The 13,922-nt window shown below is 43.9% G+C and overlaps 1 protein-coding gene across 1 annotated transcript in view; it reads right to left on the reverse strand.

The window, feature by feature from the left end:
• The window catches only part of Pole2 (DNA polymerase epsilon 2, accessory subunit), a 30,163-nt gene that overhangs the window by 5,920 nt on the left and 10,321 nt on the right, over positions 1-13,922 (reverse strand). Inside the window, exons 6-16 of the mRNA XM_036206572.1 lie at positions 12,409-12,483; positions 7,516-7,599; positions 6,885-6,941; positions 4,949-4,997; positions 4,310-4,382; positions 2,970-3,142; positions 2,482-2,571; positions 2,096-2,150; positions 1,215-1,274; positions 1,044-1,121; positions 12-120 (exon numbers count right to left, since the gene is read on the reverse strand). Coding sequence (XP_036062465.1) covers positions 12-120; positions 1,044-1,121; positions 1,215-1,274; positions 2,096-2,150; positions 2,482-2,571; positions 2,970-3,142; positions 4,310-4,382; positions 4,949-4,997; positions 6,885-6,941; positions 7,516-7,599; positions 12,409-12,483 — 903 coding nt within the window. The remainder of the gene's footprint in view (positions 1-11; positions 121-1,043; positions 1,122-1,214; positions 1,275-2,095; positions 2,151-2,481; positions 2,572-2,969; positions 3,143-4,309; positions 4,383-4,948; positions 4,998-6,884; positions 6,942-7,515; positions 7,600-12,408; positions 12,484-13,922) is intronic.

Below are 13,922 nucleotides of genomic sequence, written 5' to 3' on the forward strand. Positions count from 1 at the left end.
AGACTACTTACATGAGCAGGAATATCCAAACTGCTACTAGGAAAACGGACACAGTTTCGACACATTTTATTCACTAAGTCTTCACGAAAGACGATAATTTCTTGTGTACAATACTGAATTCTGAAATAAAGCAGGAGTTGAATATTTGACTTCCTCAGAGAAATTAAAGACGTGGTAATGATGTCTGTTGGAAAAGAGAGACAGGTGAAGAGGGATCACACTCGGGAGAAGAGGGTTTAGAAGGCTGGAGGATTAAGACAGGATTAGAGCTCATCAGACACAGTGACCTAAGACATCCCGGAAGCGGGGCAGGCACTGCAGGCGGGGAAGAGGCAAAACAGGACCCAAGGCTGGAGTGTGCCTTGCAGGCTTGGGGCGCCCACACGGACGTGAGGAAGTAACTGGGAGAGAAAATCAAAGCGGAAACGGCGCAGCATGCAGGGTGGGCATGACTACCTCTGCAAGGGTATGGGCTAATGGCATGAGGGACCCCATCTTTCAGACAGGAGGGCAACATGACATGGTCTCCACAGGGGAGGAGTAGAAGCCAGAGGCCAGTTTAGAGGTTAATGGCGGGTCATAAATGTGAGAGGTGACCTTTGAAGTTGACAGGGCTACCTCAAAAACTGTGTGTAAGGGGAACCTCTATGGTGATGGCCTGAGCAATTGGAAAATCAGAGGACCACAAAATGAGACGGGAAGGCCCCAGAACAGGGGAGGATCAGAGCTGTCTCTTATCAACTAGACATCCAGAAAAAGATGACAATGGACATCTGGACCCACGAGTACGGGATTCAGGAGAAAGGTGGAAACACTGCTGCCAGCACAGACCATAAATTCACTATTAGTTAAGTATTTGCATACAGTTAAAATATCTTTCAAACCTTGAGGAATTCAAAATCAAATTTGCTTTTTAGATTTACTCAAATTTCAGAAATAAATTAGAAGAATATATATATATATATTTCTCTGTAGCCGCCATCGCCACCACCCGGCAAGAATAATTTTTAAATGAAATGAAAGAAGTTGAACCCAAAATTTACCTGCAAGGATTAGTAGTGAAAACTGAGAAAGGTACCCTTTGTCTGAATTCCTTCGTGATGCTTTCAGCAAGTGGCGGCCTATAAAAACAACACGATATAGGATGTGTTTATAAATTTCACACCATCCTCCTGACTGCCAAACAACAGAAAACAAATGTGAGCAAAGATTACCTTGGTAAGATGGAACCGAACCCAGGGTCCTCCGGGCCAGGCACAAAGACAAAACGGCTACTGCAGGAAAATCCAACACCAGCTGTTAGAAATGACAACGTGCGACACCGCCAGGGGCAGAAAGCACGTCACTGCCTTCTACTGAATCACAGACTTTTTGTTTTTTGGAGTAGACGTCTTGCTATGTAGCCTGGAATCTGCAATCCTCTTGCCTCAGTCTCCCCAATACTCGGGTGCCATTATGCCTACCTACAATTTTTTTTTATTTTATGCATTTTAATAAACTGCTAAAAGTCTCCAATCTAAAACTATGCATTAGTAGCATGGTGGCCAGTGCATTTGCACTGTCCAGTAACTGAGGATGCTTTAGCTGTGGCTAGTGTGGGCTGACGGACTGAATCTTACGTAATTTTACATGTGTGTGTACGCTTGCACACATGTGCACGTATATGTATGTTCAAGCCTGTGTCTGCTATGGCACACATGTGGAATTCAGAGGACATCTTGTAGGAGTTGGTTTTCTCCTTTTATGGGTCTCAGGAATCGAACTCAGTTACCAGGCATGGCAAGCACCTCTGCCCACCAAGCCATCTTGCTAGCCCAGATTAATTTGTCTTTACAGAGGTTCATGAGGACAGGGGATGATCATACGGAAGGTCTTTCTCCACACTAGTGTCATGGAAAACTACAGATCAGCTCACCACTCTGCCTTCTACACGATGATGTGAGCATTTTATCCTGGGATCTTTTAACACTCTCAACTTTTTCTCTTTCTACAGGCAATTTCTTTATAATCATTGATATAAATAAACTTCATGATTCATTTAAAAAAAACTATTTTGGATTAAAAATAAAAGAAAGGTAGTCACAGAGATCGTTACCTTTGGTGGATACTTGGGTATTCACATATTATGTCTGCCAAAGACTTTAGGGAGTCTAAAAAATTTTAAAGATATTTAATTTAATTTGTATACATCCATAAAGTTACAGTTGAATAAGTACAACCCTATAGCTCTTTAATAAAATTAAAATATTATACACAATTTATCAATATAATTTATATAAATATAGAAATGCTCTTAATGATTTGTTTGTTTTTCAAGACAGGTTTCTCTGTGCAGCCTTGGCTGTCCTGGAACTCGCTCTGTAGACCAGGCTGGCCTCGAACTCACAGAGATCCACCTGCCCCTGCATCCTGAGTGCTGGGATTAAAGGCGTGTGCCACCACTCGGCTTAGAAGCACTCTTCTAAACAAGATCTTCAATACCTTTCAAAGTCTGAACTTGGTTTTTTCCATATGGTGCAGATGAAAAATTACCGCAGAGAATAAAGCAGGTTGGAGGTGCCGGGGAATAACCTAGAGAATAAAAGAACACAGCTTTTCAAGGCTGAAAATTTTGTTTTATTTATTTAATTATTTTTGAGACAGGATCTCACTATACAGCCCTAGCTGGCCTGGAACGCACAGAAATCTACCTGCCTCTGCTTTTCAAGTGATGGGATTAAAGGCATGTGCCACCACATCTGGCTGGCTTTAACTGTGAAAGCTTTGGTTTTGTTTTGTTTGTCTTGTTTTTAAAACAAGATTGCCTATGTTGCCCAGACTGGTCTCTAATCATGGCTCAATCCCCCACCTCAGGCTCCCATGTAGCAGGGCCCACAGATGCACTCTGCCACAATAGCATGGCAGACATTTAGTTTTAGGACACAATCCCTTCAGAACAGTTCAAGACAGAACACGAAAATAATAGGTACCGGAAAACATTGTGTGAAGCTTCTCCAACACTTGCACTTGGTCCAACCAAACGTCAGACACAAACACAAACATGGCGTCCTTGTTCTCATCTTCCAGTTGTCTCAGCTTCGCAGAAGTTTTCACTGATGCATTAGAAGGCCCTCCAAAAAAATTAATATTTCCATAGTACGCCCTATATAATTACAACACAGTTATCTCCTATACCATGTCTATTCTCCAAGAAAGTAAAAATGTGCCAGACACAACAATCATGCAACATAGTATTCCAGACATGAAGTATATTGTCTGCAAATCATTTAAAATACACACATGTACAGGACAGTAAATAGAACCTCACTCTATGTCCAGACACTCTATGTAATCGTGGCCCAGGTACACAGTCTTGGGAGGTGTAAAGCTAACCGAGGAGAAGGGACTCCATCTGTGCAATTACGGGGAATCATCATCCACGCTGAGGCGAGACTTTTCAATAGGTCACCCATGATCCTGTAAGCTCACTAAAGCCACCGTTTCACCAGGCGGATGTGAGTACAGCTGGTTCTCAGGTCTGCCACTGATGCCCCATCCAGTCTCCTCAGGACAGGTTGAAGCAACAGTACACTATGTGCCACAGGAGCAAGGCAAGTCCCCTCGGCTGGCCCCCTAGCTGGCCCCAGGCTGGAGCTTCTCATACCACCCCTCTGTATGAAGCAAGAGGGCAGAGCTACCCTCTACCCCAGCTTCACAAATGCCTGGTAACGCATTCTGTTTCACTGTTCATACACCACCGAGCCACCCACTGCACACTGGCAGGGATTTGGACCAGACTCCATAAATAATGAGAATTATCTATACAGGTAATTCATATAGATATCGAAGTCGTAACATAAAGGATAGGCTCATTAAATTCATTTTTCTTTGTATGCCTTTATATTCTATTTTTTCTTTATTTTCACTTTAAAATTTTTATTTGAGTGTGTGTGTGTGTGTGTGTGTGTGTGTGTGTGTGTGTGTGTGAGAGAGAGAGAGAGAGAGAAAGAAAATGTATGCCACATGAGTGTACCTGGAGGGAGAGAGAGGGAGAGAGAGAGAAAGAATGTATGCCACATGAGTGTACCTGTAGGGAGAGAGAGAGACACACACAGAGAGAGAGAGAGAGAGAGAGAGAGAGAGAATGCATGTCACATGAGCGTGTACCTGTGGAGACCAAAAGCAGGCATCAGACCTCCAAGAACTAAGACACATGAGTTTCCCTTTCAACACACAGCATAGACACCGGGTAGTGACTGAGATAAACTACGTTACATTTGCTATTGGGGGCATACAAATCCTGTGGTACAGAACTTGAGTGCTTTAATACCTTGTGGTACTAGCGGGCTCAGTGGGTGGGAATCCAAAGGCATTGACATGAAACACTTGATCTTCAAACCAACCTAAAAATATACAGAACAAACGGGTAACAAATCACTTTTATCTGTTCATTTTTGAAAAGGCAAATCCATGTCACATAAAGCAATGAACTCAACTACAGAAGTCACCAATCTTACTGAGATATCCAACTCCAGAGCCACGACCGTCCCAATTTTATAAGGAAAACTACATTAAACAAGCATACCCCATCCCAACAGACTCATAATTTAGGGTGGGGTGAAAGGGGACTCATGGCACACGTTAGTAGAGAGAGAGCAGCCACATCGATGAGAAGTTACTGAGTGTGTGACCCCATATGAAGTCCAAAGGAGACTTTCAGTCTTACAAGCTGTGACTCACACTGCACAGCGTGCACATGGATGGTTTTAAGTACACACGGGCTGTGCTGCTTTCTCCAATGTCTAATCTCAAGACATTTTCCTCAGCCCTGAAATAGTTTCCAACAGCACGTTTCTCAAGAGTCACCTGCTCATCGTGAATGTCCTCTGGAATTACATCGTGAGGTGTCTTCCCCAAGTAGGAACAGTTTTACTGTCTAGCAAGGACAGGAAAAGGGTGCATCACTTACCTTCAGCCAGGACAAAGCATGCCTCGGTGTATAGGCCACTGTGGAACTGGTACAGAGCAGCTGAGGGAAAGTTCAAGGCCAGCATACTGCCTGAGCCCCAAGGCATTTCTAGCTTTGCTGTGTTGTTTTAGATTTCTCTTAGGGGCTTGTACTGGTGTTACACGGAAGGTCTTGTTTGTTTGTGGCGGGGAAAGGTTGAGACCTGTAGCCCAGACTGGCCTCAGAACTCCTAAAACTCAGCCTTCCAAGTGCTGGGACTACAAGTGAGCACCCATGCCTGGCCCTGAAAAGAGTTTTAAATAATAAACTACAGGAGGGCAAGATGGCTCAGTAGGTAAAGACACTCACTGGCAAGACTGAGTTCAACACTCAGCACCCACATGATAGGAGAGACCAAACCCCTGCAAGTTGTCCTGTGACGTCCACATACACACCAATGGATATACATCTCTCTCTCTCTCTTTCACTCACACACACACACACACACACACCAATGGATATACATCTCTCACACACATACACCAATGGATATACATCTCTCTCTCTCTCTCTCTCTCTCACACACACACACACACCAATGGATATACATCTCTCTCTCTCTCTCTCACACACACACACACACACACACACACACACACAATGGATATACATCACACACACACACACACACACACCCCAATTGTAATTTTATATTAAAAAATTATAATAAACTGAAAACTTCACAATGATCTATATGTGAGTCTTGGCATGTTGTAAATTTCTTCAGGGATTTCTCCAGATTCCCCAATGAGAAAGACTTTAGTCTCTAAAAGTGTGTCTGTATTCCAATGTTACCACCACATACAAGTTATACTGGAAATCCAAAGAGACACATTTAAGAATGGTATAAAAGCATTTTCCCCAGTTCCTTTAACTTAATCATTTTATTTACTTATGTATTTATTATGTTTGCCGTTCTATGCATGTGCTCTCCCAAGAAGCTAAACTCCCAGCCCTAAAACAGAGTTCTCTTCTTAAATTTTCAAAAGCTTATTTGTTTTTTCTGTTTTATATGTATGGGTGTTTTGCCTGTAGCCTGAGGAGATCAGAAGAGGGCATCAGACCCCCTGGAACTGGAGTTATAGATTGCTGTGGATATCGCTCTGTATAAATAAAATGCTGTTTGGCCAGTGTCCAGGCAAGAAGTATAGACAGGACAAGAGAGAAGAGAATTCTGGGAAGTGGGAGGCTGGGTGAGAGACACTGCCAGCCGCTGACATGAGAAGCAACATGTAAAGACACCGGTAAGCCACAAGCCATGTGGCAAAGTATAGACTAACAGAAATGGGTTAATTTAAGATAGAAGAAGTAGATAACAAGAAGCCTGCCACGGCCATACAGTTTGTAAACAATATAAGTTTCTTTGTGTTTACTTGGTTGGTTCTGAGCGTCTATGGGCCTGGCGGGTGAGAGAGATTTGTCCTTACTGTGGGCCAGGCAGGAAAACTCTAACAGATGGTTGTGTGCTGCCGTGTGGGTGCTGGGAACTGAACCCACACTCTATAGCAGCAGCTGCCCTTATCTGTTGAGCCGTCTCTTTAGCCCCTAATTTTTTTTTTTTTTTTTTTTTTTTGAAACAGGGTCTCACTGTGTAGCCCTGGCTGGCCTGGAGCTCACTATGTAGACAAGGCTGGCCTTAAATTCAGAGACTGGCCTGCCTCTGTCTCTGGAGACCTGAGGTTCAAGGCGTGCACCACCACACCTGGCTCAGAATTTCTTTTTTCGTTTTTCAAGACAGGGTTTCTTTGTGCAACAGCCATGGCTGTCCTGGAACTCACTCTGTACACCAGGCTGGCCTCGAACTCACAGAGATCCACCTGCCTCTGCCTCCCTAGTGCTGGGATTAAAGGCATTCGCTATCAAATCCACTCAGATTTTTTTTTTCCTTTAAGGATATAGCTTTACTAAGATCCAGTTGTACTGTTCCAGTGGGATCTTCCAGGAAAAACTTCCCCTAAAACAGAATTAAATGAAACAGACTCACATTTGTGTAAAAATGAATCCTATTACAGATAATTAAAGGACTACCAAGTGTGACAACAGGACACACCAGAGAGGCATGGATCTGGAGGTGTAACACCCAGTCCACACTTCTGTGCTTATTTCTTGGCAGCCTCAGACTAACCACTTCACCGAGACTCCCAGGCACTGAGGAACAAGAGCTGCAGACCACGGGGTGACAGGGAGGCCTGGCTGCTCGCCATTCGGCCTCACCAGATGCTTTACTAAGAGAATGACCAGGACCTCCAGGGCACCAGGATGTGGTCAGCAGCTCACTCATTCCGAAACGCAGAGTCAGTTCAAGTAGAGGTCACCTGGGGGCTACCCAGAGGCTATGCAAATTGAACATCTGGTCAGTCTTTCCCTCTAACGACAGAAAACTGGACACAGGTGAAGAGGGTAGCTACTGTGCTTTCTGTGAAGAATGTGTTCCTGTGTTTTTTATGAAAATGCATCGCCGCCACAGCAATGAATTGCCAACTCAAATCCAAAAAGGGTAAAAAGGAAGCCAGTCAGTCTTCACTTACCTCTTTCAACTGGGTTATCATTCCAAGGACAATCACGTCGCCAACTTTGCTTGTACTACCCAGTAAAGTTTCTATTGTTTTAAGCTAAAATAAAACAGAATAAGTCCCTAACGATTAAAAGCATATTCTAATTTTCTTACAGATAAGTAAATGCCGAGTACAAGTTTGCTACATATAGCTAGCTGCTTTACAATAGGAAGATTAATCTGCAAGTTTAGTGTCCTCCTACAAAAAGCTAAATGTCAAATGTATAATGAACAAAAATGTAACCAAAGAAATCAAATACAGGAATTCATGCCTAAGGACAGAGGAACGCTGTGTCTGAGGCCAGCCTGGACTTCAGTGAGTTCCAGCACAGCCCAGGCTATTATCACACAATCTTAAAACAGAACAACTCACACACACACACACACACACACACACACACACACACACACCACACACACAGGAGAATAAATGTATGGTTACCAATGACTAAAGCCTCACAATGCACCCTTGTGGATAGTAAATATTTATTGTTTTTGTTTTATTGTGTTTTGTTGTTGTTTTGTTTGGTTTGGTTTTTTGAGACAGGTTTCTCTGTGTAGTCCTGACTGTCCTGGAACTCACTCTGGAGACCTGGCTGGCCTTGAACTCAGATCAGCCTGCCTCAGCCTTCTGAGTACTAGGATTGAAGGTGTGTGACACTACTGCCTGGCTTGTTTGGTTGTTATACAGCCCTAGCTGGCCTGATACTCCTTGTATAGTACAGGCTGGTCTTTAACTAGCAGGAAGCAATCCTCCTGCCCCAGCCTCCCAAGTGTTGGACTCACAAGTGTATACCATATAATTTTCATACTGGGGCAAGGGGCATGCATCCACATTGAGTATTGAGGGAGTCCATTCTTTCCTTCACCATAAGGCATCTAGACCAGGTTATCAGGCTTGACGGCAAGGACCTTTACCTGCTGAGCCCCTTTGACAGCCTTATTTATAAAAAATTATAAATTATTTTTTCACGGTTATATACGTTTGTTTACTGAAGAAAGAGTGTGTCATGGTGTAGCTGTGGAAGTCAGAAGACACTATGAGGGAGTTCCTCCTTCCACCATGTAGGTCCCATGGAGCAAACTCTGGCGGGCAAGGTGGTGACAAACACCTTTACCCACTGGGCAATCTTGCCGGCCCTGTTTTTACTTTTCAAGATAGTCGGCTATGTTGCCAGGGTAGGCTAACACTCTCAACTCTTCTGCTTTCGCTTTTTCAGTGGCAGAATGGTAGGTATCATCATGCCTGGCCCACTTTGATTTATTTGATGAGTACTACTTAAAACTTAATGAGTCTGGGGAGCTAGAAAGCTAGCTCAGCAATTAGGAATATTTATTGATCTTGCAGAAGACCTGGCTTTGGTTCACAAGACCCACATGTGGCAGTCCCTAACTGCCTGTGACTGCCAGGGGAATCTGCTGCCCTCTTCTGGTCTCTGTGGGCATTGCACACACATGGTACACATAGACAAGCAGGCAAATAGACAAAGGCATAAAAACTTAAAATTAAGAAAGTTAAAGTGTCATTCAAAAAATTAATGTTTTTTCAATACTAAATACTAATTATATCTAGTATTCCTTAAAGTTGTTATTTATATTCTCAGCCTAATAATTATACTTTTTATCAGAAAGTCAAAGCTAGGTATGGTGGTACATACCTTTAATACCAGTACTCTGGAGGCAGAGACTGGTAGATCTCTGTGAGTTCGAGGCCAGCCTTGTCCACATAGCAATGTCTGAGCTACATAGATAGATTTTTTTTTTTTTTTTTTTTTTTTTTGTCTCAAAACAAAAAGAAGAAGAGAAAAACGTTAAGGAAGTAACAATTAGGTTACCATTCTGTTGTGGTGGTGTAGCCTTGGCTGGCCTGAAACTCACTATGTTGACCAGGCTAGCCTTAGACTCATACAGATTCCCAGTGCTGGGGTGAAAGGCATGAAGGAAAGAATATATACTCAGCCTCTGTATCTGTGGATTCTATCCCTGTGGTTTCAACTAATTTTGGCTCAAAAATATTTGAAAACAAGTTGTGTCTGTATTGAGCATATACAGACTTTTTATCAGAGATCTGACCTAGGACCTCATGAAAGCTGGTCTCAAGGGTTCCATCATTGGGTTCAATCCCACAACTACATAAGCTTCTTATTCTTGTCATGATCTTCTAAGCAAAAACTTATATAGCATTTCCATTGCATTACAAATTATAAGTCATCTAGGAATGGTTAAATATATAGGAGGATGCACAGGCTCTTTGTAACTAATATGCCATGTGATATGAGGGCTGGGATCACATTTAAAAAATATCATCGTGAAGCAACATAGTACAAAGACATGACAAAATACTGTTGTTTTTAGAATCAAATCCAGGGCTTTAGATATGCTAGGCAAGTGCTCTATCACTCAGCTCTGCCCCCAGCCCTCCAAATACGTATGAAACACACTATTTTTGTAGTTTATAAAAGGAATTTCCACTCAGATTCTATAGATAGTCTATTTGGGTTTCTGCTTGCTCTTAAGTGTTGCTTAAATAGGAAACAAACCATCACAGACACAGAACTGAACAGGAAGACTGAAAAGAGCAATACATTATTAGCCATGTAAGTCTCAAAAGTATTTTGAAAAAGAGAAGAGAAAGCATTTCTTCTGGGCCGTGGACATGTAAGCTGACATCAGAAACCTAACACATGTGACACAGACAGACACTGGTAGGGAGATGTGAGTCGAGTCAATTTCCAGGATGACATAAATTATACTGTAATACAGTTAAGTGCAGTGTCCAATACTATTAGTGTTTTCTCTTTGTGTGCCACCACTGAACATTAATTTTTGTTGTTTTTTTTTTAAACAGAGTCTCATGCAGCCCACGTTGGCTTCAAACCCATTACAGAGCTGAGGATGAGCTTGGATTCCTCACTCCCCTGCCTCCACCCAAGTGTGAGGACCTCAGGCCTGCACCACCACACTCTCAAACATTAGTTTAACCTCATCCAGTATTACTGTTTCAGTCTCTAAGAGAGTCCTCAGCACAATGAATTCTGATCCACCAAGGCAGAGAATCTAATGAACACCAAAGAGGTTTCCTCAAAATCCACTGAGATCCTCAGGAAACTGGCAAGGCCCAGACAGAAGAAGCAAGGACTGTCCCTGAGCAGGGTTCCGAGCACTAGCGAGGAGGAGAGAGCCACAGACAGACTGACAGTGGCCAGGCCAGGCCTAGGGTGGAACAAAAATGACAGAGCTGTTTGGGAATCACCTTCCAAACTCTAAAAGCGGAAGGTGCACACAGTCCAGCTCTCCCCCGTACCAAGTTACGACTGTAGGGCCCCTGTGTTCTCCACTCACTGTGTTCTCCACTCACTCACTGTGTTCTCCACTCACTCACTGTGTTCTCCACTCACTCACTGTGTTCTCCACTCACTCACTGTGTTCTCCACTCACTCACTGTGTTCTCCACTCACTGTGTTCTCCATTCACTCACTGTGTCCTCCACTCACTCACTGTGTTCTCCACTCACTCACTGTGTCCTCCACTCACTCACTGGGTTCTCCTCACTCATTGTGTTCTCCACTCACTCACTGTGTCCTCCACTCACTCACTGTGTTCTCCACTCACTGTGTTCTCCATTCACTCACTGTGTCCTCCACTCACTCACTGTGTTCTCCACTCACTCACTGTATTCTCTACTCACTCACTGTGTTCTCCACTCACTCACTGTGTTCTCCACTCACTCACTGTGTTCTCCACTCACTCACTGTGTTCTCCACTCACTCACTGTGTTCTCCACTCACTCACTGTGTTCTCCACTCACTCACTGTGTTCTCCACTCACTCACTGTGTCCTCCACTCACTCACTGTGTCCTCCACTCACTCACTGTGTTCTCCACTCACTCACTGTGTCCTCCACTCACTGTGTTCTCCACTCACTCACTGTGTTCTCCACTCACTCACTGTGTTCTCCACTCACTCACTGTGTCCTCCACTCACTCACTGTGTTCTCCACTCACTCACTGTGTTCTCCACTCACTCACTGTGTTCTCCACTCACTCACTGTGTTCTCCACTCACTCTTCCCTGTCTTTTCCGTATGCCAGGGCTGGGGGTCCTGACACCAATGCTCCTTTGATGTATTACGTTTTCCTTACAAAGGATATGGCACATTTTAGTCTAACAAGTCTGGTGATCAAGAGAGGATGGGCAATGATCAGTGTTATGAGTGAGGGCACAAAGGGTAATGAACAGCTGATCAGAAAGCCGGTACAGGGCTTAGGAGGACTAGTGTTGGTGTGGAGGCCAGAGACTATGTGGATGTTTCCCTGGTACCAGACCTGCTTCAAAGACGAATTAACTTCTACTGAAGGGCTACAGAACCCACAGCATTAGGCATGGCCCTTACCAGCAAACTGTCAGGTAGCCATGCCTACAAGCCAGTTTAACAGGTACACGAGTTTATTTTCACTTAAAATTCAGTGAATTAACCAGGCATGGGAGGCAGAGGTATGTGTGTCTGGGGCCAGCCTCTCTACATAGTGAGTTTCAGGCCAGCCAGGGTACATAATGAGATCTTATCTCAAGCAAAAATTAAAAAAATAAAAAAATAAAAATAAATAAAATCAATGAATTAAAAGTAGCTAGCCAGGCAGGATGTCTCATTGGGGAAAAATACTTGCCACCAAGCCTAATATCCTGAGTTCAATGCCCAGGTTACACACGGTGGAACAAAGAACCAGCTCCTGCAAGCTGTCCTCTGACTTCCACATGGGCCACAGCACATGAGCACACATCAAAATAAGTGTACAAAAAAGTAGCAATAAACATTACACTTGTCTCACTATAATACAGCTCCCAAGTAATTAAGACAATGCTCAAACCTGGAATTTGCTCCCGCTTTCCTCGGGGTGTGAGCCTATGACTGGAGGGGTAAATAATTCATGTCTGTGTGTCCTCTGTAAGAAAGAGAGAGCTTTATGAATCACTGAACTGAACATTTAAGAGTCATTAAAAACACCAAAGACAAAACAATGTCCCTAGGCTGTTACTGTTGCTTCTTCTCATCACATTTGAGAACCTGTATTAGTTTAACAACATGCAAATACCTAGCAATTCCCCCACTGCAAACCCAGGGCCTTGTACCAGCTAGGCAACTCTACCACTGAGCTAAATCCCCAACCCCCACAGCAACTTCTAAAACAAAAAGGATTTAAAAGCCTGAGCTTGGAAGCTAGAGAGAGAGAGAGAGAGAGAAGCTACCTGTGGTAGTTTGAAAGACCCCCAAAAGGAGCGGTACTATTACAAGGTGTGGTTTTTTTGGAGTAGGTATGACCTTGTTGAAGGAAGTGTGTAGGCGGGCCTAGAGGTCTCATATATGCTCAAGCCATGCCCAGTGTCTCAGACCACTTCCTGCTGCCTGTGAGTCAAGATGTAAGAACTCTCAACTACCTCTCTAGCAACACATCTGCTTGCATGCTGCCTTGCTTCCCACCATGATAATAAAGAATTAACCTCTGAAACTAGCCAGGCGTTGGTGGTACACGCCTTTGATCCCAGCACTTGGGAGGCAGAGCCTGGGAGATCTCTGTGAGTTCAAGGCCAGCCTGGTCTACAGAGCAAGATCCAGGACAGGCACCAACACTACACAGAGAAACCCTGTCTCAAAAAACCAAACAAAACAACAACAACAACAACAACAACAACAACCTCTGAAACTGTAAGCTGCCACCTCAATTAAATGTTGTAAGAGTTGTTGTGGTCATGGTGTCTCTTCACAGCAATAGAAACCCTAAGGCACCACCATACAACACGGTTCTGTAAGGACTGGCTGTACACCAGGCCAAAGAGATGATTTAACAAGACCCAAATGAGGGAATACAGAGGGGAAAAAAGAGGGTGATAACAAGAAACTTCAGGCTGAGAAATTGGGGTATCCAAAGGAAGAAGGCTGTGGGAAGCTCTGCATCAGTTAACTCTCTCATCCACTGCTGCAACCCAATGTCTGACAAAAAGAAGCTTAAGGGAGGAAGGGCTTTACTCTGCTCACGGCTGAGAACCTGGGTTCTCAGAACCACGGTGGAGAACCATGGTTGAGAACCTCGGTTGTGAACTGCGGTCCGTACTAACCATGAAGAGGTGCAGGGGAAATACCAGGCTCCGCTGCTCAGCTTGCTTCCTTCTTTCCTTTGTATTTAGTCAATGATGCTGCCCACACTGGAGTAGAGGAGGATAAATCCCTTACCCCACCCCCACCCCAACTGCCCTCACAAACACACCCCATGGCATTCGTAAGCATTTCTTGATCCAGTCAGGCTTACAATCAAAATTCACCACCAGTCTACCCAGTCTACACCCAAGGCACCAGGAAAGAATCCAATCTTGTCAGAATTGACTA

The sequence above is a fragment of the Onychomys torridus genome, chromosome 14, assembly GCF_903995425.1.
Source record: "Onychomys torridus chromosome 14, mOncTor1.1, whole genome shotgun sequence".
Lineage (NCBI taxonomy): Eukaryota > Metazoa > Chordata > Mammalia > Rodentia > Cricetidae > Onychomys > Onychomys torridus.